At 35.2% G+C, this 26716-nt stretch overlaps 2 protein-coding genes across 3 annotated transcripts; one reads left to right on the forward strand and one right to left on the reverse strand.

Moving 5' to 3' along the window:
• The first annotated feature begins 1575 nt into the window (after positions 1-1575).
• LOC131154791 (probable U6 snRNA-associated Sm-like protein LSm4) lies at positions 1576-10224 on the forward strand. Of its 2 annotated transcripts, none has more exons than XM_058107546.1 (8): positions 1576-1841; positions 2078-2120; positions 2456-2497; positions 2621-2719; positions 2829-2906; positions 7874-7913; positions 8309-8476; positions 9755-10224. In XM_058107546.1, the coding sequence occupies exons 2-8, from the start codon at positions 2118-2120 to the stop codon at positions 9778-9780; spliced, it is 456 nt and encodes a 151-aa protein (XP_057963529.1). In that variant the 5' UTR covers positions 1576-1841; positions 2078-2117; the 3' UTR covers positions 9781-10224. The 2 variants fall into 2 exon arrangements, with proteins under 2 accessions (XP_057963529.1, XP_057963530.1); XM_058107547.1 differs by having other exon boundaries at positions 9758-10224.
• A 1105-nt stretch (positions 10225-11329) lies between these two features.
• Positions 11330-23789, reverse strand: LOC131154792 (WD repeat-containing protein GTS1). The gene is made up of 8 exons (XM_058107548.1): positions 23497-23789; positions 23214-23421; positions 22986-23081; positions 21049-21123; positions 19626-19736; positions 18686-18777; positions 12643-12727; positions 11330-11916 (listed from the first exon to the last, which is right to left on the reverse strand). The coding sequence occupies exons 1-8, from the start codon at positions 23631-23633 to the stop codon at positions 11572-11574; spliced, it is 1149 nt and encodes a 382-aa protein (XP_057963531.1). The 5' UTR covers positions 23634-23789; the 3' UTR covers positions 11330-11571.
• Positions 23790-26716: the final 2927 nt, after the last annotated feature.

Here is a 26716-nt window from a genome sequence, read left to right on the forward strand (position 1 = left end):
CAATTGTCAAATATCAAATATAACACCCTTAAAAGAAATAAAATCTTATTAAAATATATGTTATAGATTAGTGACGAGCTTATAGATGTTATTGTAGCAACTAAGGATTATATGATTCAAGAAAGACTTGCATGTATGAGCTTACGTACATGGCACAATTTCAATGGACAATACTCTCTTGCCGCGTAAAATTTTCTTATACACCTATACTTCCATTTGATATAATAATCGACAAAAGACATTTGACATCTCTCGAAGTTTTGTTAAAACAGTGAGATTTCAAAATTTTCAATAACCTTTTCTAAAATTTCAAGAATATTATAAGCCTCTCTCAGATTTCCGAAAATAACACAAATTTTTCTTTATATTTTATAAAAAAGATAAGAAAAACCTTTTAAAGGGTGTAGGTGTCATAAAAATCGAATATCATAAAAGGACTATAAAAAATTTAAAATCTTAAAAAAAAAGTCTTGAAAATTTAAAAATCTTAAAAAAAAAGTCAATGTTTTTTTTTTTTTGGCAAAAACACTTATCTCTCCCAAGGTTTGATAAAAAAACACTAATCTCTCTTAAGGTTTCAAAAATCTCGATGACCACCCTTTATATTTTAAGAATTCAACAAACATCTCCTGAGGTTTGTCAAAAATACACTAACTTTCCTTGTATTTTGTAATATATATATATATGAATTTTTAGGGGTGTAAGTATCCTAAAAATTAAATGTCAAGGGAGGTATTTGAGAGTTTTGAAACCTTAAGGGAGATCAATGTGTTTTTATTAAACCTTAGGAGATGTCAGTATCTATTGTCCCTTTTTTTTATAGGTGAAAGACACTAACCTCTTTCGAGGTTCGACAAAAGGTCACTAATCTCTCCTCAATTTTTGTGAAAAGACATTAATCATCCCTAAAATTTCAAAAATTCCATGAACCTTTCTAAAGTTTAAAAAATTTTAAAGACCTCCCCTAAAATTTATTAAAAGACATGAATGTCCCCTCCTTTTTTTTGTTTTTTCGTACTTATAAAAAATATGTCTTTTGAAGGGAGATTTTTATCTTTATGACAAATCTCTCCTGAGATTTGTGAAATTTTTAAATCCTCAGAAAATATTAATAAAAATTTTATAACTTTAGGAAAGTATTTATCTTTCATTAAATTTCAAGAAAAATAAGTATTTTGTATACTGTTTTTATAAGTCACTGATCTCTCCTCAATTTTGGTAAAATGACATTAATCTCCCTTGAAATTTCAAGATTTTCAAAAATTTTAACAACCTACCCTCAAATTTATCAAAAAGACATGAATGCCCTCTTTTTTTATTTTTAATCTTTTTGTACTTATAAAAAAATAGGTCTTTTGAAGGGAATTTTTTTTATCTTTATGACAAATCTCTCCTAGATTTGTGACATTTTTAAATCCTCATAAAATATTAATAAAAATTTTATAACTTTAGGACAGTAACTGAATTTAAAAAAAAATAAGTGTTTTGTACACTCTTTTTTTTAAGGGTGTTTTTATTCGTCCTAAAATTTATAAAATGGCGAAGCGTAGCATACAAAATTTATGCAGTTATATGGGGGCAGTTTTATTGGACGGGGAGGATACGTGAGAGTTTTTGGTGGAGCAGGAAGCTCCGGCCGTAATTGTTAAAAAAAATGGGGAGGCTTTTGTAATTTTATTAATTTTCCGTCTGGTGCACACCGACTTCCACGCTTTGAAATAATAGACGTCGATGATAGTTCGACCGCGACCTCCTAAGATTTACTGACACTGCGAGAGAGAGAGCGAGCAGTTCAGATCGAACAGTTGTTTTGGAGCTTCTCGATTCGAAGTTCATCGCTGGTAATTTCTGTTCTCTTCATTTAGGGTTTCACATGAGTCACTCTACGCCATTTCTGTGTGGCATGTACGGGCAGCTCCCAAGCTTCCTTGACTCTCGAGAAGCTAGGGTTTTCGAAAATCTAGGGTTTTTCACTCTGTTGTTTTTAGGTTAATATCACTTATTTCGGCGAGGATTTGAAGTTTTCAAACCCTTCCGTTAGTCTCTCTCTCTCTTCCTGACGATTACTCTGTTGCAGGTTGCTTGTAATCTCTGTTTTGAAGTTTGGGAGTCACAATATGGTACGTTAATTTCTTTTTCTGGCACTCGTTTGGTTGCTGGGAGAAAGGAGGGAAAAGAAGATTTGAATATCGTGTTCCGGTTCTTTTATTTTCTAAAAACATGGAAAACTGAATTTTTTAGACGAGCAAAGAGTCGTATTGGGCGTGGCTGACTGGAGGGTTAAGTTCTCCTTGGTCTGATATAGTAATCGGTCTAAGATGTAGAACTTTGACTTCTTTAGGTCTCTTGTTCTTTGTGAGAACCACCGGCTGCGCGGGCTGCTTGAGGGTTGTTATTTTTTATTTTATTTTTTTAATTCAATATTTTTGACTCACTCGGTTTTTTGCTGCTGCAGCTTCCTCTTTCCCTTCTTAAAACTGCTCAAGGGCATCCCATGGTAAGAACTGTGCCCCTTGAACTTCTATGCATTGCTTTGTGTCACATTTTCTTAGAATTTGCATTACAGTTAGCTGTTTCTGTTATGTCATTGTTGATTATGAGTGTTTGTGTACTCTGACAGTTGGTGGAATTGAAGAATGGGGAAACTTATAACGGACATTTGGTTAATTGTGATACTTGGATGAATATACATCTCCGAGAAGTCATCTGTACCTCAAAAGTAATTTATTCAGTTGTTGATTGTTTTTCTTTCCCTCTGTGTGAGTGTGTCTTGGGTAGATTGTATTCTTCTCAAATTCATAATTAGTTCTAAATGGACTCAAATGTAGGATGGAGATAGGTTTTGGCGAATGCCTGAATGCTACATTCGTGGGAATACAATTAAGTATCTCCGAGTTCCAGATGAGGTATGCTCAAATTTTCTATGTTTTTTTTTCCCTCTTATAGCCAACAAGATTTACACTCTAATTTTATATTCTTGTTGCTTTATTTGTTTAGATAAGGAATGCATCTCCAAAGTTCTTACATCCTTAATAGGAATTCTATGACTGCATGTGGGTTTCCCCTTGAATTTGAATGGAAAAATTGTGCCTGCGTACCTTTTTGAAGTAAAAATTCATCATTTGGAATGATACCATTTAAGAAAATGGAAAATTTCACCACCATTAATGGTATAGGACAGCTTTTTCTTATCAGAAATTTACCATCATTTGAGATGGTTGTGATCACCTTCATTGCTCTGTTTAGGAAGATGGATTTGTACCCTGGAGTGTTGTGTTAAATATTACCCTAATTTTATTTTCACAAATCATTTTTTATTCACTGATGCAGTTTGACTATTCTTTGTAAAAGAAAAAACCATTTTAAAATTATATTTTTCTGAAAAAAAAATATCTCTGCTGTTTATTTTGGTGGGCATGGGGTTTGTTTAGTAAAAAAAAAAGTTTTAGTTTTAATTTAAAATAAATTGCAGAGTTGTGTTCCTTACATTCAAGCAGAGATTGATTATTTGGTACTTGAAGTTTGATTACTATTGTAAATCAAGTGCAATTGTGAATATAATGATCGTGGAACCCAACCTAGAAAATCCTTTTTCTTTGATATAACCTTAACCTCTTGAATCCTTGCATTCCAAGAATTGAGGTTAGCTGCCCAAGTCCTGGTTTGAAAAATTAGCTTCTTTACAGAACCATGTGCCTTGAAAACATAGGCAATCATCTCTTATAACAAAAAATCACATTTTCATTCATCTTCACTTGTCACCCCTTAAATTAGATTGATAATTATTGACAGTTAGTTATTGATTGTTATCTTACAAGTCTCAGCATCTTAAATTGCTCATTTTTTCTTAAATTGGAGTTACTTTTAGTTATTTCTAGAATCTGGCTATTTTTATTTCTACCTTTTATTGCATCTCCATTCACCACTTGGTCATCCCATATCCACAAGTTGCATGCATGAAATTTGTCTATGTGCATGTAAACATGTTTGCATACAATGAAACTTCAGGCATCCATCTGCCCCATTTAGTGATATGGATTTTATGGGTTTGTCTACTAAGGATTGTTAGATAAATTCTATTGGACTTTTATGGATGCGTCTGAATTTCCTAACCTCTGATTTATACCATTTGAGATGTTATTTGGACTTTAGAGGTTTCTTTTTTGTAAGTGTGAACATTCTTGGATTTGTTTAAATTAGGAATGTGTACATTTTGCCCTCGCATATCTGTTTACATACGGAAAATGTATCTTTATTATTTGTAGCTGGGATGAAATTTCCTTGTGCTTCTCATCTTGTTTACTTGTTGTTTGAGTGAGGTTGATTATAGGTGATTGCCAACGAACTTGTTATCGTTATCATGCAAAATTTAATAGTTAAAGAAATACTAATGAAGGAGCACATGTGTGCTTGATCAAGAAATATTCTGTTAATAGCCAATTTTTTGTTGTTGTGATGATGAGTGTAGAGACAAGGAAGGGTTTTGTTGTTTTAATTCAAATTTGGGTGTTATAATTTGATAGGAAGTTCAAAGTGCTGCCTTTAAAAGATATAGAAATTAGAATTCATGATTCGTTGCTTAAAACTAGAATAAAAATATGTTTATATATATGTGTGTGTGTGTGTGTGCGTGCGTGTGTGCATGCGTGTTGTTAGATGTGGCACTTGTGTGAAAATCCGTCTCAATGAAGGTGAGTGTTACTATGCACAAATATCGGCCACAAATGCTTTTCCTTTCAGTATTTTTGTCGCTAGTTAAGGACAAATGAAGTTGGGAGATTTATATATCTTAGTTAACCTACAGTGGACCTAATTGTAATTAATTATTTGTGTGGAAATTGACGTGGAACTCATGCTAAACAAGGATGAATGACACCAACAAGATGAGCATTCTATGGAGAGTTGGAGTTGTAGCAAAGCATGCTAGAATTCTATATATTCCATTTGTTCTAGATCTGCATATCCCAGATCATTTAGCTTTACAGTGTCTAGTGTCTATTGAAATTCTTACTTAGTGATACTACTTTGTAAGTTTCACCAACTAAGTCGCAATAAAAAATAGAGGCTATTTTCTTGTCTTAAAGCACTCATAGAGATTTTGAGTGTGTTCTTTTTTTTTTTTTTTCAATAAAAATCTAACTGTCCTAACAGTTGTCTGCCTGTTTCCAAACACTATTACAACAATCTTTTTTCCCATTTTTTTGGTGTTTCCAAACAACCTCGTAGAGTTCTTGATGGTCGATGAATGGATTTTAGCGTAGAGGCATGATTTTAAATAATAGTAATGGTTGCGGTGTAGTGGCTGACGGCATCATGGACGTTACATAATGAGTATGGACACAGCGTCCATGAATTCATTTTTTGCATTGGCAAACTTGTTGAAAACATATAGATTCACATGTTTTTACCCCAGTATTGTATATACTAATGCTTTAAATGATTTTTAATAAATTTTAATCAACTTAAAAAAATAGCATATGCTATAATTAATTGATATCATTTGGGTTGCTTTAGTTGCTGTTGCCAATAAGCATGCATTTGATACTTCTCGCTACCTTATTGATTCTAAGTTAGGTTTAAACTAGAAATCGTAAATTTGAAAAAAATAAAATAAAATATGGAATGCCATTTTTTGTACTCTGTCTTTAATGGAATTTTTGTTAACCAAAGAATAAATATAGAATGTTGTTCATGTGTTAAACAAGAACAAAAATGCATAGCAATAGAGTATATTTTTGTATCCAAATTAGGTGCAAGAAAAACTTGAAATGCGAATTTATGTAATTCAATGAGAGAAAAGGTTGGCTTTATTTGAATGCTAGTTATTAAAAAAGTGCATTCTAAATGTCAAGGAAAAATAAACCCAAAAATGATTTCTTAATAAAAAAATTGCTAACTAAAATACACTGACTTAAAATTGACTTTCTAAGCTTCAATAAAGAGAAAAGAGAAGAAAATTGCAAAAAAAGAAAAAAAAACCAAAACAAAAAAAGATTCAAAAACCTATTTTAGTCTTTCACAGCCAGTTTGGCACTATAACAGCCCGTAATGGACCTTAATGGCGGTTATGGTTGTGAGTTAGAGGACTTCTAAGATATTGCCAAGTAGGTCTCAAAAGCCACCTGTACCATTATGTAGTGATTGTTATGCACCAATTTTTAAAACTATCGATAGAGGAAGAATGGGGCTCTTCCAAAGAAAGGTACTTGGAGGTTTGCTCCACTTGGGTTGATGTTGTGGCGTGGAGGAAATTGGAGTGCATCTAAGGGCATGGAACAAAGTGTCTAAACATTAAATATCGAGTTTATATTTCATTTCTTTTTCTTCACCCCCACCCCTCTTTTTTGTGTTGGTTGGAGATTTATTTAGAATTATCTCATATTCTTAGTCCATTCGATCACAGCAGTATTGCCTAGAAGGCAGAATGTTCCTGTTTATGGAATGGGAGGAAGATCATGTTACAACACATGCTCTAAAATGTGGAACATTTGGGGTATACTTGTGTAGGGGTGAAATTTGTATTTTAGATAGGATGCTGAGGTCTTCTGTAGCTAGGAGGGATTTTCTTTGTGAAATAGATTATTAATGAGAGAAATATAATTATAATGCACAATTCTCCATTTTAAATAATAAAAATATATTATGTGAAAAATATTGAGTTATAACTTTGGATCGAAGGCTACACTGTGCACTTTTGATGGGATAGAGTATTTCTTTTCTGCTTCTTTTTGCACACATTCTGCAAATCTTTTGGGGATTTTCATTGTCTGAGCCCCAAACTAGAGAGTAGTACTTTTGTTGGTTTTTTTAAGCTGTTTTTTATTGGAGGATGTCTTATCCCTTGTGAATTGATTCTTTTTCAATGAATGGATATTTTGTTTCTAATTATTCATTTATTATAATATAAATTTAAACACAACATTGTAGCTCTAATAAAAACAAAGAACTTGAACTTTCACTACAATGTATTTCCTTCCAAGTTAGGTTTCCTTTATTTTTCATTTTAATTTTGAAATAGAGTGCCCCCCACCCCCCTTCCCAAAAAAAATTTTCTTTATTTGAACTTAGACCTTGTACAGCAGCAAGTCAAGTGGGTGCAAACCCCAAAAGACCACCTAGTTCAAGTCTCTCACATATATAATATAGGGAGATTTTGTGAATAGAGTGGGGGCTGCAGCCCACACTGGGCCCACTGTAGATTCGCTCATGAGTATGCACCCTGTGTGCATGGGTGGCACCCCCTTTAGTGCATTTTAGTGGATTTGTGCCTATCAGAGGGGACAAAAGGAAGGAATGGGCGTAGTTGATGGAATTTTAATTGTAAAGGGAAACATCATAGCCATCTGAAATTTCTCATGAATTTGTTAGAGATTTGGACTGGCATATTTTGATGATTTCTTTCTGTGTTATTAGTACAGCTTCTTGTGAATGACTATAGATAGCCAGAAAAACGTTCAAATTCTAATTCTCAGTTGTTTTGCTATCTAAACACTGCCAGAGAAATCCTTAATTAGGCTGCTGCTTGCTATCCATGTGTGGAGACTTGATTAACGGATTGTTGTGTTAATCTCATGTAATGCGTGCTTTCTCACATGGGACTAAATGTTGTTGGAATTGGGATAGGAGTGTATGGGCCTTCTGTCTTCAGTATAAGGCACAGTGTCTTGTGCCTTATGGATTACGGTTTGCTTACAACCCTAAAGATCTGACCTTTGGCTACAACTTAGAGGTTGATTTGTCTAGATTTGACATCTATGTTTGTTTTTAGTTTCTGCCGTTCAATTTTTAGATTTCTGTGTTTTTAATATTTCATTTCTAATGCTTTATGTCCTTTTTTTCCCACTAATCTAGAGCTACTGTTTTTACATTCCAGGTGATTGACAAAGTTCAGGAAGAAACTAAGAGCCGCTCAGGTATGCATTTCTGTTGTCTATATTGCTGGTTAAAGGAACCAGATTACCTTTATATTCACTTCCATAAATGAAAAAATCTAAACACCCCATTTTTCTGTTTTCTCTCTCTCCCTTGTGCATATCGAGAAATATTTTAAAGATTTTGGATTGTAAAAGCATGCACTGCATTTTATCGTACATGGGTGGCACAGTGGTTGTGATTTGGTTCTTGTGTTAGTGGAGACCTTCCTGGGCTCCATAAATTGAATTATTTTACTTCACTGAGTGGCTGCATTCTGCTGAGTGTTGATTTACTTACTAGTTCCTTCTGCAGTTGCATGACTTTTTCAAGGGGTATTTACATTTGATTGGAGGGAAATCTTCTAAATTCAGCCTTTTCCATTGATTTTTTTTAGACAGGAAGCCACCTGGGGTTGGTCGTGGCAGAGGAAGGGGTAGAGAGGATGGTGCCAGTGGGAGGCCAGGAAAAGGCATTGGTCGTGGCCTAGATGATGGTGGTGGTAAAGGCATGGGTGGAGGCCGAGGCAAGGGTGGTTCTGGTGGAAAGGCTTCTGGAAATAGAGGTAAGACTTCTCTATTTAAGGCTAAAGCAAAACACTATTTTTACATTGCTTAGATGTGGATAGAATGATATTAATCTAAATCTTTGTTAGCACCTTGGTTTATAGCAGCTAATTACAAGCTGCTATACAAGCTAGTGGTTATGCCCCTTCCAAAATTTAAAATAACTTGCATCATTGGCGCTTAGATCACTGAACAGGAGGTAAAAAATTTTTTAATCAGCCAATAGTGTTGGTGCAACTTGGTATAGATTGGTTTGGCTTGGTCTCCATCCAGATTCCAGAATCAAACTGACCTTTTGTTGGTTTAATTTTTGTAATCCACTTGAAGAACCAAAGCTACTGAACCAAACCAACCATCCCCATGTAAAAAAAGGTACAAGATGATTTGAGTTGGTGCAGTTAGGACAAGTGTTTTTTGAACCATTTTCTTCTAAAAATGTGGATAACTTGGAATTTCTCATAAGCTTACCAAAATTTTCAAAGTTCCCGCAATGTGTCATTCTTCGCTTTCCTTACTCTGAGCTAGATCCATTCGTTGCGCTTGGTCAATTTAAGCCAAAAAGGCATGGGGGTTGATCAATAAGAGAAAAAGTCCGCACCAATCCAAAGAGCAAGGATCAAGTTAATGAACATAGAGATGCCAAGCGAAGTTAATCCCAACTTTAATATATATTTTAGATTGTAGATATTGAACTAAACTCCTTTTAAACTTGAGAAATATTAGGGAGAGGAAGGAAAATATAAAAGAATTCATTGTTATATTTTAGATTGTAGATATTGAACTAAGCTCCTTTTAAACTTGAGAAATATTAGGGAGAGGAAGGAAAATATAAAAGAATTCATTGTCATGTTTGGTTATAAAGTGAGAAAGGAAATAAAACATATTTTATGCCTTTGATTTTGTTAATTTCTCATGGTATTAGAACAAATTTTCATTCTTAACAGTATTTGATATAGAGAGAAAATGAGATGAAAAAAATATTTTCTTCATAATTTTTTTAATAAAATCCTTGGTCCAAACAGAGTCTTAAAGAACAAATCTAGGAAGTTGGGTTGGGCTGGGCTGCATAAATTTCTATTACGAAGGTGTTCAGTGGTGCTAGTATACATGTTTCATTGCCTGTGCCCAAAAAAACCGTGCTAGTACACACATATTTGGTGAGCCACCTGAGCCCTTTCAACATGCTGACGGATGCTGATGGATTTCATGATAATGCTAATATTGCTTTAAGCTTTCCAATAAGATTCCCATTTACATGATGGGTATGGTGCTGTTAGCAGGTGGAGGGAGAGGCCGAGGTTAATGTAGGTGTCAAACACGACAACTGAATGGAGCGAGTTTGCTAATTTTAAAAGGCATTGGGCTCGCAACTTGTGGAGTGGCGGAGTACCGTGTGAAAAATCTCGCTTTCAATGTTTTCTCAGAATCAGCTTGAATGATAATGTTTGGGGTTGGCTCAGTTCAAATTGGAAGGAAGGCTGATTTTGAATACAAGATGTTGGTGTAGAAAGAGGAACTCTTTTTTAAGTTACCTAGCTTGTATTGTGGTTTGCTAGTATTTTTTGTTGTCAACTCCTCTTCCTGTTTCTTTCCTTTCTGATATTGTTTAGACAGCAACCTGCCTAAGTTCATTTTGTTATCCTCTCCCCCCCCCCCCCCCCCTGCGGGGGGCCTCTCTCTCTCTCTCTCATATTCTGGTTATATGGCTAGTATGATGGTTTTGAGATTAAGTATTCTTTTTATTTAATCAGTGTTCACATGGACAAACATTCTGAGTCTTTGACATCATGCTAATTACAACTCAAAAATCGCAGGCTGTTGTGTTGAGCATGATTTTCTCTTTAAAATTATTTTATTTTAATGTAATTTTATTATATATATTTTTTATTCTTAAAAATAGATATTTCACAAATAAACTCAAAATTTGCAGATGAAAGATGGGAGGAAGCAATGAGAGCGAATGCTGCATGGAAAAGTGTCCATTGTAAATGAGATCATTTTAGGGCACTTTTCATGTGGTGACAAATGAGGCTGTGGTAGCGCATTTTTATAAGAGGAAAAGATGGTTAATGAAATTAAGCACAATTTGGAAAATCTTAATTTGAACCCACTTAAACCGTAGACCCTTGGTTTAGGGCACTTTTACTATGGCTTAATTAAGCATACATGTTCGACATCCAGCAAGTGCTATTGTAATGTTATTAATAACAATTTCATTCCTAAGCTACCGTCCAACGTTGTTTTGAACTTTCTTGCTTTTAACATTTTATTGTTGTAGGCAATGTTTCATTTTATTATTATTATTTGTGGAAGCAAGGGTGTAATGCAAGCTTGACTTACACTTTCAAGAATTACTCATGCAGTTTCTTAGTTTTATTTATAACTGCGATAAAAATATATTTTTAAAAATTTATTTAAAATTTTAATTATTAATTAATAAAAAAGGAATATACATACATACATACATATATTCATACATACCTAAATGAGAAAATTGATTTCACACATCTTTCCCTTGTCATAATTTGTAATCATATTTAAACAAAATTTCATGCTTTGACATGCTAAACCAAAAAAGTACATAGAACTAAAAATCTAATTCATTTTTATTTCCTTTTCCATTTTTTCAAACAAATTTGTCAATTGAAATGAAGCCCCAAGGCTAAATTTAGAATTTGAAGAACATTAAAAATGGAAAAAGTGAAAAAAAAAAATTACTTTTTTTATCATATTAAAAATATAACACATCAACAAAAAATAAATTTAATTGTACACATCAATATCATTTGATTTTTCTCAATTTTTAACCATATTAAACTTTTATTTTGATTAAAAAAAAAAAACACAAGAAAGAATAAATTTCTTTTTTATTTTCCCCTCCAAACAATTAAGTCTGTTTTTGTAATCTCATACCGTTCCCTACAATAATATGTTCTCTTGCGCTTCATAAATTTATAAAAATAGAGAGAAATTACATTAATGGTACAAAAACACATTCAATTTCCATCCTTTGAAACCCCACACCCACGCCTTCAAACAGGAAAAATAAACAAATAAAATAAAAAAGCACAAGACAACCAATCAACCTAGCCAGCTAGTAAGGATGATGCCTGTTTTTCTTGCGAGATATGTGTGGCGACTTCATGACCAAGGCAGTTGAGGTCCAGGAATGGTTTATCTCAGATGATTCATCAGACAACCAGCAACACAAACGCCCATCTTCGCCCCCAGTCCATCCAAAAATGCCTGCTGCATTTGAAAATGGCAGCACACTCCTCACGAGGCCTGTGTGTCCACCCTCAAGAACAGCTTCTGCAGCTCCAATTCCTCCCATTCCTCTGTATGTCACGGGAAAGAAGCCCACGGTGCCAGCATTTGTGCCACCAATCACCCATAAACGCTCATCTTCTCCTCGGAAGCAATCAACAAAATAATCAACCTGCAGGGGGGGGGGGGGGGGGGAAGAGAAGAGATGTGTAGTATTGCCACAGATTAGAGACCTCTATAACAAAAGATGATGAATGGGGATGTTAAAAAAGACTTGTATTCATTCTCTAGCCCCAAGAGAAAGGCAGCCAGTGTCCAAGTTTTTAGTTTTCTGCTACTTCCACCGTCCACTCTCCACACATTGAATTTGGTGTTTGGAATTCATAGTCTACAATAAAAATCGTAGCAATAAATAAAATGTAGATTGCAATTGGATCCAAAACTCCCCCACAGAGAAGAAGCATTGACAACATGCGAAATATAGCAGCATTCAGTTGGAGAAGAAATTCAATGACTCAATTTGAAAGAACCCATAGCGGTGACTCCTTAAAACATTATGATTGGTTGGTTGAAATGAAATTGAAGTAGGAAAGGAATCAATGTAGAAATGGAAGGGCTAAGGAAATCATTGTTGGAATGCAATTACTATGTTTAGTTAGTCAAGTAAAATGGTAACTGGGACTGCAATTTCAATCCCATTTCAATGCTTGGTATTTTTTGGTGGTATCACCTCAATCCAGCCTTATATTAGAGAAAAAACTGCATTTTTTGGATCTTACTTATAATAAAAATAAAAATTGCAGAATTACCAAACAAAAAAACAAAAATTGCAGAAATAGCAGTTCCAATAATCTAATAAAATGACCAAGCATACTCTATTTAGAGGGGAAAGACTAACATGATCTAATGTCCAGCTATCAGAGGCTAATGAACGAGCATCCTGGAAGTTGGATTCAACTCTCGTATCCTTCCAGTCCCACACGCTACAAGTGGCAAGCAAATTACAATGGTTAATTAGCATCAATTACAAGCAAAATGGAGGCAGAGAAGAAATTATATTTTTTAAAAATATAAGGACAACACCAGGCCACGTATCCAATTATTCATGCAGCTTGTTTACACAAAGGAAGGCCTTGTCACATTGGAGTGACTGCTACATTGCAGCCTAGGCATCAGGTTTCTTGAGTAGAGGAATCAGTATCTGCATACAGTCACTGGTCAATAGCCTTTCGCTCGCAGAATTAGCCTCTCTGTGAGGGTGAGGCTAGATAAATCGAACCACCGTGTAGGTAGCCTTGTGCATTTCTGCAGTGAGCTGCTTTTTTTACGCAAATGAATGTAAATTGAAAGATTGGACTACAAAGAGACACTAAACCTGGATTTGACTCACTAGAGAAATCGGCATGGGAACCAAAAGGCCCAATGAGTCAACCCATCCCCTTGCCTTTCTTTTTTTCTTACAATTTTGCACACTGCAAATGAAATTTACTGGAAGCAAATGTCAACAGAACAGCAAACAGCAAAATATTTCTACAGCAAAAGATTTCTTTCCTTATTTCAGCCCACAATTATTTCCTTATTTCTCCATTCATTATTTTGTACAGTTAGCATATATTTAGTCTACATGTATAGGGCTTGACAGATTATAGTTTACATGTATAGGGCTAGAATCATGCTAGAACTTATTTACTTTCCATGTATAGCATTCTTGTAAAGTCTATATATAATATACAGAACTCAAGGCCAAACTGTTCGGCCAATCACACAATACTTTGACATGGTATCAGAGCCTGCCGACTGCTAATTTTTTTTTCCCTTCGAATTTTGTTTTTTTTGTCTTCTCAGCTTCGGAGGTGTCTCTCATTTCTGTGGTTGTTGTGGGTCTATTCTCTTCTGGAATCTTTTAGTTTTCTGTCTTTTCGGTATTTTTGTGGTTGAGTGGCTGTCGGAACAGCTTTCTGTTGCTGCTCTGGTGCTTCTCTGTCGTTGTGATTCTCGGCACAGCAAGTTTCTTGGTTCAAGATTTTTTTTTTTTTAGTGCAGGCAGGTCGATTGGAACAGCTTTCTGTTGCTGTTTCTGATGCTTCTCTGTCCTTGTGATTCTCGGCACAGCAGGTTTCTTGGTCAAGATTTATTTTTTAGTGCAGGAAGATTGATCTTGGTTCTTTCTGTTGCTATTTCTGGTGCTTCTCTGTCCTTGCGATTCTCGGCACAGCAGGTTTCTTGGTTCAAGATCTATTTTTTTGTGCAGGCAGGTTGATCTTGGTTTTTCTTGGTAGTATTTTTCTTTTGGCAGTCTGTATTTTTTATTTTTTTGGGCTTCTCGATTTTCTCCTTTATTTAGTATGGACTCCGCACCTGTGTGTGCCAAGTTTACAGACAGCAATTATTCTACGTGGGCTTTTCAATTTGAATTTTTCCTAAAGGGAAAAGATCTTTGTGTCATATTAATGGCACAAATTGTGCACGCAATCCTCATAAATCCAAGGATTCAGCGGCTTGCCTTTCATGGGTTGTGCTTGATGCCAAGGATTCAGCGGCTTGTCCTTCATGGACTGTTCTTGATGCTCGGATTATGTCTTGGCTTCTTGGCTCGGTTGAGCCACATATTGTCCCCAACTTGAGACTTTATCACACCACTCAATCCATGTGGACTTATTTAAAAACAAAATATCATCAAGATAACGGTGCACGTTGTTTTCAGTTAGAGCATGTAATTGCCATGTTTCAACATGACAATCGTTCCATCCAAGACTATTATTCAGCATTTCTGACTCTTTGGAACGAATATTCTGATCTGGTTACCACGAATGTTCCTGTTGCCTCTCTTCCATTATTCAATGCCTTCATGAGACTAGTCGTCGTGATCAGTTTCTTATGAAACTCCGCCCCGAGTATGAATATGTTCGCTCTTCTTTGCTGAATCGCTCTCCTGTTCCTTCTCTTGATGTTTGTTTTGGTGAGTTACTTCGTGAAGAACAACGACTTGGTACTCAAATTACTTTGGTACAATCTCATGGTAGTTCAGGGTCCGTCCTTGTGGCTTATGTTGCTCAACAAAGAGGACCGCCTGCGCATTCCAGCACCTTGCAATGTTTTTGCTGCAAAGAATTTGGGCATATTGCTGCTAATTGTTCCAAGGAATATTGCTCTTATTGCAAGAAGAAGGGTCACATTATGAAAGACTGTCGTATCCGCCTGCAGAATCGTCAGGCCCAGGCATTACAGACTTTTGTTATTGTACCCCCCATAGTAACTTTTGCGACCCCTGGCTTTTCTTCAGGTGACTCCTCTGTTCCTACACCTCCTACAGAAAATTACTACACACCCGAAATGGTGCAACAAATGCTAATTTCGGCATTATTAGCAATGCGGCTCCAAGGTAACAGTTCTACTAGGACTCTGGTATGTGGACTCGGGTGCCTATAATCACATGACAAATAATCCCACTACTCTGTGCCACGTTCGGCCCTACGCTGTTCAATATGCTATTTTGATTGCCAATGGCAATTCTTTACCAATAGCTGCTGTCGGAGATACCTCTTCTAAGTTCACTGATATGTTTCTTGCTCTTCAGCTTTTCGCAAATCTTATTTCTGTTGGTCAATTAGTTGATAAAAATTGTGCTGTTAATTTTTCTGGTGATGGTTGTGTCGTGCAGGACTAGGTAAAGGGGGAGCCGATCGCGAAGGGACCTAAAATGGGGCGCTTGTTTCCACTACTTTTACTTGTTCCAACGCTTCCTCCAGGTTCTTCTATTAAGTCTTTTGCTTGTAATAATATTTCAGATCTTAGTAGGGTGTGACATCGTCATTTAGGCCATCCCAATACTCAGATCTTATCTTATGTTTGAACTCTGGTTTACTTGGTAATATAGAACATTCTTCTTTTATTTCTTGAGTGTGCCTCTTGCAAACTTGGTAAAAGCAAATCTTCCCTTCCCTTTGCATGCTAGTAGAGCTTCTTAGTGCTTTGATCTTATCCATAGTGATGTTTGGGGACCTTCCCCGGTTAGTTCGCATGAAAAATTTAAATACTATGTGACTTTCATTGATGATCACAACAGATTTACTTGAGTCTACTTTCTTCACTCTAAATCTGAGGTTTTTCATACTTTCACTGAGTTTTTAGTGTATGTTGACAATCAATTTTCTACTTCTATTAAGACATTATGCACAGATTCCAATGGTGAATATGTGTCTACTGAATTTCAGGCATTTTTGGCTTCTAAAGGTATTATTCATCAACGTTCATGTCCTGCTACTCCCAAACAAAATGGAGTAGTCAAACGCAAAAATTGTCATCTCCTAGATGTCGTACGTACTCTCTTGCTGGAATCCTCTATTCCATCCTTGTTTTGGGTTGAGGCTCTGAAAACTACTATTTACTTGATTAATCGTTTACCTTCTCAAGTCCTACTCATGGAGTCTCCCTATTTCCGCTTATTTGCTAAGCAACCTAGTTACGATAACCTCCGTACCTTTGGTTGTGTATGTTTTGTTCATTTACCTCCTCATGAGCGACATTAATTATCTGCTTACTCTATTCGATGTGCATTCTTAAGATATAATGTGTGTCAAAAGGGATTTGTTTGCTATGATCCTACATTACATCGTACACACATTTCTAGGAATGTTATTTTCTTTGAAAATCGACATTTCTTTTTTGTGTCCTCTGTACCCTCCTTTGAGGAGCAGTTCTCGGATCCTCATCAAGTCAATTCTCATTTTAAACCAGGTATTGTGTATACGCGACGCTCACGCCCATATTCTCTTCCAATGGCTCATCCGATATCTGATCCTACCACGCTCCATATTCAGTCAGTTACAGCACCTCCAGAGCCTTTGGTACGTCGTTCTTCTCGAGTGTCTATACCCCCGGATAGGTATGGGTTTCCCTCTTCCAGTTATGGCAATTCTGTTTCAGCTCTTACAGCTGCATTGTCCAATTTAGATATCCCCACATCCTACTCACACGCTGCCAAACATGATTGTTGGCGACAAGCTATGCAAGAAGAAATTGCCACTCTAGAGGCCAATCACACCTGTGACATTGAGCCTTGTCCTCCCACCATTGTTCCTCTGGGTAAATGGGTTTCCTTAATCAAGGTCCGATTTGATGGAAGTCTGGATCATTACAAAGCTCGTCTTGTTGCACTTGGAAATAATCAAGAATATGGTGTCTATTATGAAGAGACCTTTGCTCTTGTGTCTAAGATGAATACTGTTCGTACAATTCTGGCTATAGCTACTTCCAGTGATTGGCCATTACATCAACGGATGTCAAGAATGTTTTTCTTCACAAGGATCTTAAAGAGTGTATCTATATGAAGCCACCCCCGAGCTTGTTTCCTTCTTTGACTTCACATGTGTGTAAGCTTCATCGCTCTCTTTATGGTCTCAAACAAGCTCCAAGGGCCTGGTTTGATAAATTCCGCACCACTTTATTACAATTTTCATTCAAGCAGAGAAAGTATGACACTTCATTGTTTCTTCGAAAATCAGACATGGGTGTTGTTGTTCTTTTGGTTTATGTTGATGATATTGTTATTACTGGTTCCGATTCTATTTTACTTGCTCAACTCAAGACTCATCTCTCAAAGTCCTTTCATATGAAAGATCTTGGGTCTCTCACATATTTTCTTGGTCTTGAGGTGAATCATAGTCCCTATGGTATTTCATTCGATCAACATAAGTATGCTAGTGACTTGGTGGCTACAGCTGGCCTTCAAGAGGGTACTTCTAATGATACTCCCATGGAATTAAACGTCAAGCTTCGCAAAGAGGAGGGTGACTTACTTGCTGATCCCAGTTTATACTAGAAGTTGGTGGGTAGTCTTGTCTATCTCACCATTACTAGACCGAACATTTCTTTTACTATACAGCAAGTCCAGTCAGTTTCTTTAGACTTCTCGTCATCTTCATTTGGCTGCTGTCCGTATGATCATACGCTATGTTGAGGACACTTCAGCTCGTGATTTATTCTCCCCTGCAGGCAATTCTACTCACCTTGCTGCTTATAGCAATGCTGATTGGGTTGGTTGTGTGGATACACGTCGCTCCATCATTGGTTGGTGTGTGTTCTTAGGTGATGCATTGATCCCTTGGAAGAATAAGAAGCAAGACAGAGCTTCTACGTCATCGACGGAATTTGAATATCGGGCGATGTCTCTTGCTTATTCTGAAATTATTTGGCTTTGAGGTTTGTTTGCTAAGTTAGATTTTTCTGAGACCGATCCTACACCTCTACATGCCAATAATACGAGTGTTATCTAGATCACGGCCAATCCTGTCTATCATGAGCACACGAAGCATAATGAATTCGATTGTCACTATATCCATGAAGCATTTGAAGCTTGTGTTATCACTCTTTCACATATTTCCACTGAATTACAAATTGCTGATATCTTCACCAAGGCTCTCACTTGTCATTGACATTGCTTCCTAAGTAGCAAATTGATGCTTGTTGATCAATCCGCATCAATTTGAGGGGGGCTGTCAATGGAACAGCAAACAGCAAAAGATTTCTTTCCTTATTTCAGCCCACAGTTATTTCTTATTTCTTCATTCATTATTTTGTACAGTTAGCATATATTTAGTTTACATGCATAGGGCTTGACAGATTATAGTTTACATGTATAGGGCTAGAATCATGCTAGAACTTATTTACTTTCCATGTATAGCATTCTTGTAAAGTCTATATATAATATATAGAACTCAAAGACCAAACTATTCGGCCATTCACACAATACTTCGACAGCAAAGTCCCATAACTTATAATAGCAAACATGTCTCAAAATTCATAAAGCCATGCCTCTGTGCATACTCCGTCATGCGTTCATAGATAGGCAAGAGGATGATCTAGAGGAATTCATTTCATAATGTTTTGCAAAGTTGGCCAATACTTTCTTAAAGTAATTAGTTATGTAAAGCACGTCATACCTTAAGGTTTCAATGTGTGTCAAACACCAGAGCTTTCGATAAGACTCTCCAAAGAACCCCACCTTTCCAATTGAAGTTCCCACATTAATCACCTACACAGTCGAAACCTGTCAAATATATATGAATGTTGCATTTGCAATTTTTGAAAACTGCAAACTCTTTTGGGGAAAGGAAAAGGAAAGCTATTCATCTTTCTAACTCCAATGAGCACTAAATCTATTGCAATATGAGAATCAGAATTGATTAATGTTAACATCTTAAGTTAATCATTCAAAAGGATAAAAAGATTTTGAGATGGCAACACATAAGATAGATTCTTTAATTTGTTAAGTGACTGATCTAAAAGCTTATGTTGTTAGGTTTGGGGGTTAATAATATATAACAAGCCTTAAAAGTGTTCAAGCCTGGACATCCAGAAGTCAGCAACTGATGAATAATAAGTATCACCAATTAAGGGAAACTAATGTCCAGCTTAGGATGATGACAGCCAAGACAAATACAAACAATAATTTTCAATCCATGACCTCCTGCAAACATAATTCCATGTTTGGTCACCGCTTTATCCAAAATATCAAATTGTAAATTGTAAGCAAACAATATACATCACACCCTATGTGATTATGTCAAAAGCAATTATAAATAGTGAGCAGTTGAATGTGTAAAATACTTACTAGAATTATAGCGATTCTTCAAACAAAATTGTGTTTTATCAAAAAAAAATTATCATCCAAAAAAGCATGCTCTAAAACTACTCAAAGACTTTGCTCTAAAACAAATAAACTGATTTGGTCACTCATCCTTTCTTCAGCTATGAATATACAAATAAAATACTAATAAATTTATTGGTCCAATCTTTTTTGGTGAGAATTTGATCAACTCAACAAAATACTGAAACTTAATTATAAAAAAATAATGCACAAAAATAGACGCCTGAACTTACTGATTCCAGATTATCATCGTCATTGATATCTCCATCGGTGCGAAAGATACACATCAAGCCATCTACTGAAGTAGAAACAAGCTTGTTTTGATGATCAGGGATGAAGAGGACCTATTAACAATCATTGAGTTATTTGAAAGTTCCAGGCAAACAAATGCTCCAGCCTCCAAGATGAACCACGACCAAAAAGAACCATGCAATAGAATCTCACTGCCACCCTATTTTACCAAAGGGTCATGCAATGCATGAATTCTAATAAGCTTTCATGAGTGCTTTGAGGAGGAGAAAGAAAAGGCTAGAAAAAAAAAAAAAGCAAGGCAGGGCAGGGAAGGGAAGAACTACGACTATAAACCAAGGCTAAAACTCAAAGAAATATCTTCAATGTGAGGCCATGTGTTTAAGTGAAAGCTTATCTACAAAAATATAGTTTCCCACATACACATGAAGCAAAAGCATAATGAAACTAATCACAAATACAGCCCACTTGCCTCATATATGCATATACATCTGCATTTACATGAATTTGTGCACAAGGCAAGTAAAATAAGTTTTTCTTTCCAAAAAACACATGAATAAATAACTCATGCATGCTTGGACTACTGTTCTCAAGTAAACAGAACTAAAAAATTTTGGACGCTCAAACAGGGAGTACAGAAAATGCATCTGAGAAAATAAAACAAGCATATTCAAAGCACAAAACTCTCCAATGTTATCAAACCCCATTTGATAGCAAAGAAAATGTAGCCTGTAGTGCTCCTGCTATGATAGTCAACATCAGTAAATTGGTTACGTTCAACGTCACTATGCAGAACTTTTGGAATGTTGATGAAAAAAAATATGAAACCAAATAAAGAGTAAATGGAAAATTTTATAATATCACAAGGAACTTCAGCTGAATAGGCCCTTATTTAGCCCTATGCAGAAGTCCTTGCAGAATAATTTCTTTTAAAGAAATTATTTTGAAAACCTACATGCCTTTGTTACATTATATTACTCCTTGGTTCTTTTGACAAACTATTTCTACGTTCTTCTTTACATTTTTTACTTAGATTCTCATCAGTCTGATTGATTTGGAGGGAAATTGAACTGTTTTCTTGGTTTTCCAGCAGAAAATTTTTTCTTGGTTTTCTGGTCCAACAATTTGGTCCCAGTTCAAAAATATTAACGCCCAAAACTGACCTTCCCAAGGTTTAACATAAAACAGTGCATCTCATACCAGATCCAGCAAAATAAACCAACAACGCATGCATTGACAAATACGAAATACTCTTTGGATTCAGACTGCATTTCAGGTATCGCACATAGTCAAATTAAAAATTGGAAGTTTTCCATGTGTTTTTTTTCTCAAAGAAGCAGTTCATATGTACCTGTGTCATAAACCATATTTTGATATACAAACAAATTTGCATAAATCATAATGCACCTGAGTCACGTCATCAACATGCGAGTCCTCCAAACAAGCAACCTGCTTCCTGTTCCTCCAATCCCAGAAAAGTATCTGCAGAAAATCAATCAAGATGAGAAAAGCACACCGTTCAAGGACTAAGTTGTCTAATAGGATTTTCAAACAAATAGTATTGTATTTATTGCAATTGCAATTATGCAGGAACATAATATGAACAATATATAGGCCAAGAAAGGATAATAATCCATGCATAGCATGACAAATAGGATCCACATGAACAATCAACACCCATTTCTATTGATCAACTTCCAGAATTATTTGGTAAATCTTGTGAGCCAAAAGAGCTTCTTTAAGATTCAAGCACTGTCAAATAATCATGCAGATTCGGGGGTTGGTACTGGCATACTGGTTGGTAATCATTAAAGCCACACTTGCAAATGTGTGAGCTCCAGAAACCTCTCCACTGGTGTTATTAACTGAATAGTTTGTGTGAGGTATTATTAGACTGCAAGGGAAATACGGCTTCATCTCCAGTTTTCGATAATTTTTCCATGAATTGAAGACAAAAAAAAATGACTGGTATAGTTGGAACTCAACACTTATGTTCAACTAGTTTGTTTTCTAAGCTTGTCTTCCGCCTTTCTTTAAGAATCTCCGCTTTTCCTCCAAAGTAATGATTTTTTTGGACAACCTCACTAAACAAGATTATCATCATTGGCCATCTTAGTGCCAAGAAGGCAATAAATACATGATTCCAAATAGTGGAGACTATGAAAGAGCTATGCTAAGGCATCAACTATCTGCTCCACTGCTCCAGGAGTTCTAAACTCATAACTTGAGTACTTGACCAAGTTTTATTTTCCCATCCAGAATCTCCCTTGCTATATTTCTATGCAAAATGTGACGGCCATTGGTCATGCACCATAAGTCCCAAATTACAGAAAGTGGTTGGCTTCGCTATCCTTTGAGCAATTAGGAGCAAAAGAACTGCATTTTAAAATTATGAGGTTTCAGCAGGTAGAGAAAACATATTGTCAGCCCAGAGTCTTTACAGTGCTCCTGCTTAAACATGTGTCCAACATGCCATAAATATGTTCCTTAAAATTCATATTTGTAATACATACCCACTATGAATCCCCTAATTCATATTTGTAATACATACCCACTATGAATCCCCTGTAGCATCCTTGGACAAGTCGATAACAACCTGATAGGAAGGGTATACTTGATTAGGTTTAGAGCATGTATCTTCTCATTTTCACATTCAAGGATGCATGTAAATCATAAATACATCCTGTATTTGGGAGCTTAGAGTTTGGGCCTTGGATTTGGATTTGTGTAGATTTGGACAAATTACAAGGAAAAATTTTATTGAGTTTCATCTAAATCCACACAAATACAAAACCAAGATCCAAATTCCATACTCCAAAAATAGCATGCAGAATTAGAGCAGGACTAGAAAATCCCAAAATTTTGATGACATAGTATTCCTCGACTTTCAACCATCGGCAATAGGATCAATTATCCAACACCATAAACCTAAGACTGCACCATCATCCCACTAAAGAACATAAAGCTACCTTTGACATTCGACATAGATATCTAGGGATGGCAGTATCAACTATTGACATTTGGTATCAAATGTGAACCAAAAGCTTGAAATTAACAATGAGTGCTGATCCCTCTACACTCATCTGCTTTATTTCGTATATATTTAATATCTAAAAGTGTGAAACATTTCTACCCCCCCCCCCCCCCCCGGCGCACGCGGGGGCGAGATAACATATCTTCTTCTTCTTCTTTTTTTCTTCAGTAGAATTTTTTGTTTTCACAAAACATAAGACTCTTGTAATTCTTTCATGAACCTCAAAACCAGCAATAATCATCATAACATAGGACAACAACTTTGCAGCTCTTAATGTGAATAATCGAAGTCCCAATTAAAGATATCACACCTGAGATTTACAACCAGCAGCAAGAAGATTATCGCCCGACCCACCAAATGCAAAGCTGAATATCTCTTGAGAATTCCCAACCCTTATATCAAACACCTACAGCATTAAGAATAAAAATAATCAGTAAGTAAAACAAGCGCCAAAGTTCTTTAGAGGATTAAACAACAAAATTTGTGTGTGTGTGTGTGTGTGTGTGTGTGAGAGAGAGAGAGAGAGAGAGAGAGAGACCTGCTTGAATGTACGAGTGTCCCAGGCTCTGATGGTCCCATCCGTCGAGCAAGAGTGCAAAACATCTGGGTTTGATGGACATGAGAAGGAGATGTGGTTGATAGTTGCAGAGTGACCTTTGCACTCTCCTATGTACTGTCCTGTCGTGGGCGAGTACAATTTGACTGAGTTGGTTGACAAAGAAACCGCCATTAACGTCGAATCATCCCTTCCATACAAACACCAAGCAAATCACACACATACACAAGGGCAGAGAGAAAGAGAGAAGGTGAAAGGAACATACTTGGGAGCGATTTGAAAAACGTAATCGTCGCCAAAATTAGTCTGAATAGAGGTTTTGAGTCCGAATCTTTTGAATGAGCTTGAATTGGGACTTGGATTATGAGACTGTTCCTCCACATCCATCTCCGTAGCTTCCATCTCTCTCTCTCTCTCTCGTCGCAGAGAACAGGGGTTGAGGGGCTCCGGCCCCTCAGGGTGGCATACCGGAGGAGACGAGGGTTTTAGGGCAAGATCGTCTCAAGTGACGCTCCCTCCCGTAACTTAAATTGCCCAATTGCGTTGGGACACATCAGCATGATGAATTGAGGATCCATCCAGATTTACTTTGAATTTTTAATATCAATGTTTTTACTTTTTTGCCCTTAATTTTTTGCTTTTTTTTTTTTGGATTACGCACCGAATATCCACACGTCCGTTTTACGATCCACGTGACTAATCCTACGCCTCTTGAAGTTGACCCCACAACTCTAAAGGAAGGGTAAATTCAGGAGTCCAAGGGCGGAAACGAGCCCGGGAGGGTTTGAACACCTGACCTCGTGTGAGGCACTCTCATAGCCTGCACTACCACCTGAACCACACCCTGAGGGTTAACCTTTTGCTTCTTGATCTTTGAACCTCAAATTCCTTCTTCAAATTATCCACAAAACAATCATTTTCTTTACTCTTTCTTGATTTTAGTTTCTGTCTATATCTGTATCTCACTCTCAAATTAAATAGGTCTGTTTCTAAATCTTGACTTAAATTTGATTGACTAGTCAAATTTAAATTAATCAATCAAACTTAAAATTAATTTTTTAATTAAATTAATTAATCAAATTAAATTGTTCAATTAATCTTAAGTAACTAATCAATTTTTAATTCTAATTTCCTAACTGAAATTCTAGTGTATGTGTGTGCAGGTGCTGGCATGGAGAATTTTACTTTTTTTTTTTTTATTTTTTTTAATGTATTTAATTTTTTTCTATGTATTCAAAAGTTTTCTTGTATTTTCTCATTTTATGGAATAAAAATTTTGCTCAATTTGTGTTATATAATTCCCAACAAAATGGGGTGTCTACAACATTAAAATAAATTTTGAAGATTTATAGTAAACTAAACTCATAGTTGGGAGACCTTAGAAGTTTAAGAGATTATGGTATTATACATATTAAACTTAAACATGATTTTCAAATTGGACACGTTGTTCAGAAGTAGAAGTATAACGTAACAAAGAAATGAAAAGAAAAATATAAATATAAAGATAAATAATAGAATAAGAAAATACCAAGAGAAAAAGGAACTATCTGGTTATTAGTATTAGAGGTAACTTAAAAATTAAGAGAATAAACCACAGATTCAAAACTAGTTTTTGGATTTGTTGCATTTATCATTAGCATCATCAAGGTCATCACTCATTCCTTCCATACCATTATACCATTAGTATAATTACTTTAGTATTTGGGAGCACATATTTTGAGATGGATTTATTTGTATTTAGAAGAAACTACAACTATATATTATGTTTTATTTAACTCAAGGTCCGAGTTCTATCCTTCCAAGTATAGAATTATTTTTGAAAGGCAAGCATTGAACTTAAGGAGAAATTATATAGGAGACCTTCCCCTCCATGTGTTCGTGTGCCTGTTTCTTTAGTGTTAGACATGTGACAAATTAGTCCTACATTCATTAATATCAAAAAAAGGACTCATTTTCAATAAATGTATAATTATGAAAACAGGCATACAAACACGAGGAGGAGGAGGTTCTCTGTATAATTTTCGAACTTAATGTAGTGTTTAAGAGTTAGATTTTGAATATTCAATTTAGATTTATGTGAATTTGACTTAAATTCAATATAATTTTGTATTATATTTTGTCTAAATCCACAAAAAATTAAATTTATATCTCAAAATTTATAATCTCAAATACAAAATAAATTTATAAAAAATTAATACAATGGAAAACTATATTAAATTAAACTACTTCTAAAAGAATAAAGGAAAAATTTTGGTAGTCATCAAAGTGACAAAATATGTAATGTCAATTTTGCCTTTATATTAAATATAAATGTCACATGTCACAAAACATAAATTTTAGCCCCATTGAGACCCTTCTCCCCTACCTTTTGGACTCCTAACCCTTCAAATTTCAACCTAATCATCTTCCATGAAAACTAAAGCATTCACAATGATGGGTTAGCCTTCAATTTCATTTTACTTATAAATGGGAGCTCCTGTAATTTGAGGTGCATACTCAAATTGGAAAAAAAAATATCAAAATTATTTTATTTACAACAAAGAGGGATTTCAGGTAAGTTTTTGATTTTTATGTATTGAATTTTTAATTTATAATTTTTAATATAATTCGAACTTAAATTTCATATGTGTATGTAACTTAATGAAAATTTTTCTAGAAATTGTTTTACACACACACACACACACATACTTAACTTCTATTATTGTGAGACAATAGTTGATTTAGTTTTATACTATGTTTATAAAAATATTTACTTATAAAAGAGTAAAAAGAAAATTTTGATAGACTTCAAAGTGACAAAATATGTAATGACATCTTACCATTATGTTAAAAAGAAATGACACATATGTCTCAAAATCTAAATTTGAAACCCCATTGAGACTCATTCTCTCCCCCCTGCCTTTAGAGCTCCTAACTCTTCAAATTTCAACACCATCATCTTCCAAGAAAACACAAGCATTTCACAAGATGGATTAATATTCAATTTTATTTTACTTATAAATGCAAGCACTTTTAATCGTAGAATGCATATTCAAGTTGAGAAAAGATATCAATACATCTTTTTATTCACAAAAGAGAGGGATGTTAAGTAAGTTTAGATTTTTATGTATTTGATCTCCAATTTTTCATTTTTGAATTTAAAAACTTCAATTTCCTATGTTTGTGTAACCTGAAAAAAATTTATGCCAGTAGTTGTGTTTTAATTTTTCTGTGTGATTAACTTTCTGTTATTATGTTTGTGGGATATGAGTTCTAAGTATCTTTTTTCTTTTGACATGGCGAAATATATGAATTAATAAATAGGCCACTATTTGAGACGATGATAATCATTTTTTTTTTATGAAAATTGCCTCTTGATTGTATGTGAGTTTTTTTGTTAACTTTCGTTTAATTTTTAAAGATGATTGATTTTTAGTTCAGTTGTCTTCATTATGGAAATGTTGTGGTTATTGCATGAATGGATTGGTTTTTTTTTTCAACTAAAG

The sequence above is a fragment of the Malania oleifera genome, chromosome 5, assembly GCF_029873635.1.
Source record: "Malania oleifera isolate guangnan ecotype guangnan chromosome 5, ASM2987363v1, whole genome shotgun sequence".
NCBI classification, from domain to species: Eukaryota; Viridiplantae; Streptophyta; class Magnoliopsida; order Santalales; family Ximeniaceae; genus Malania; species Malania oleifera.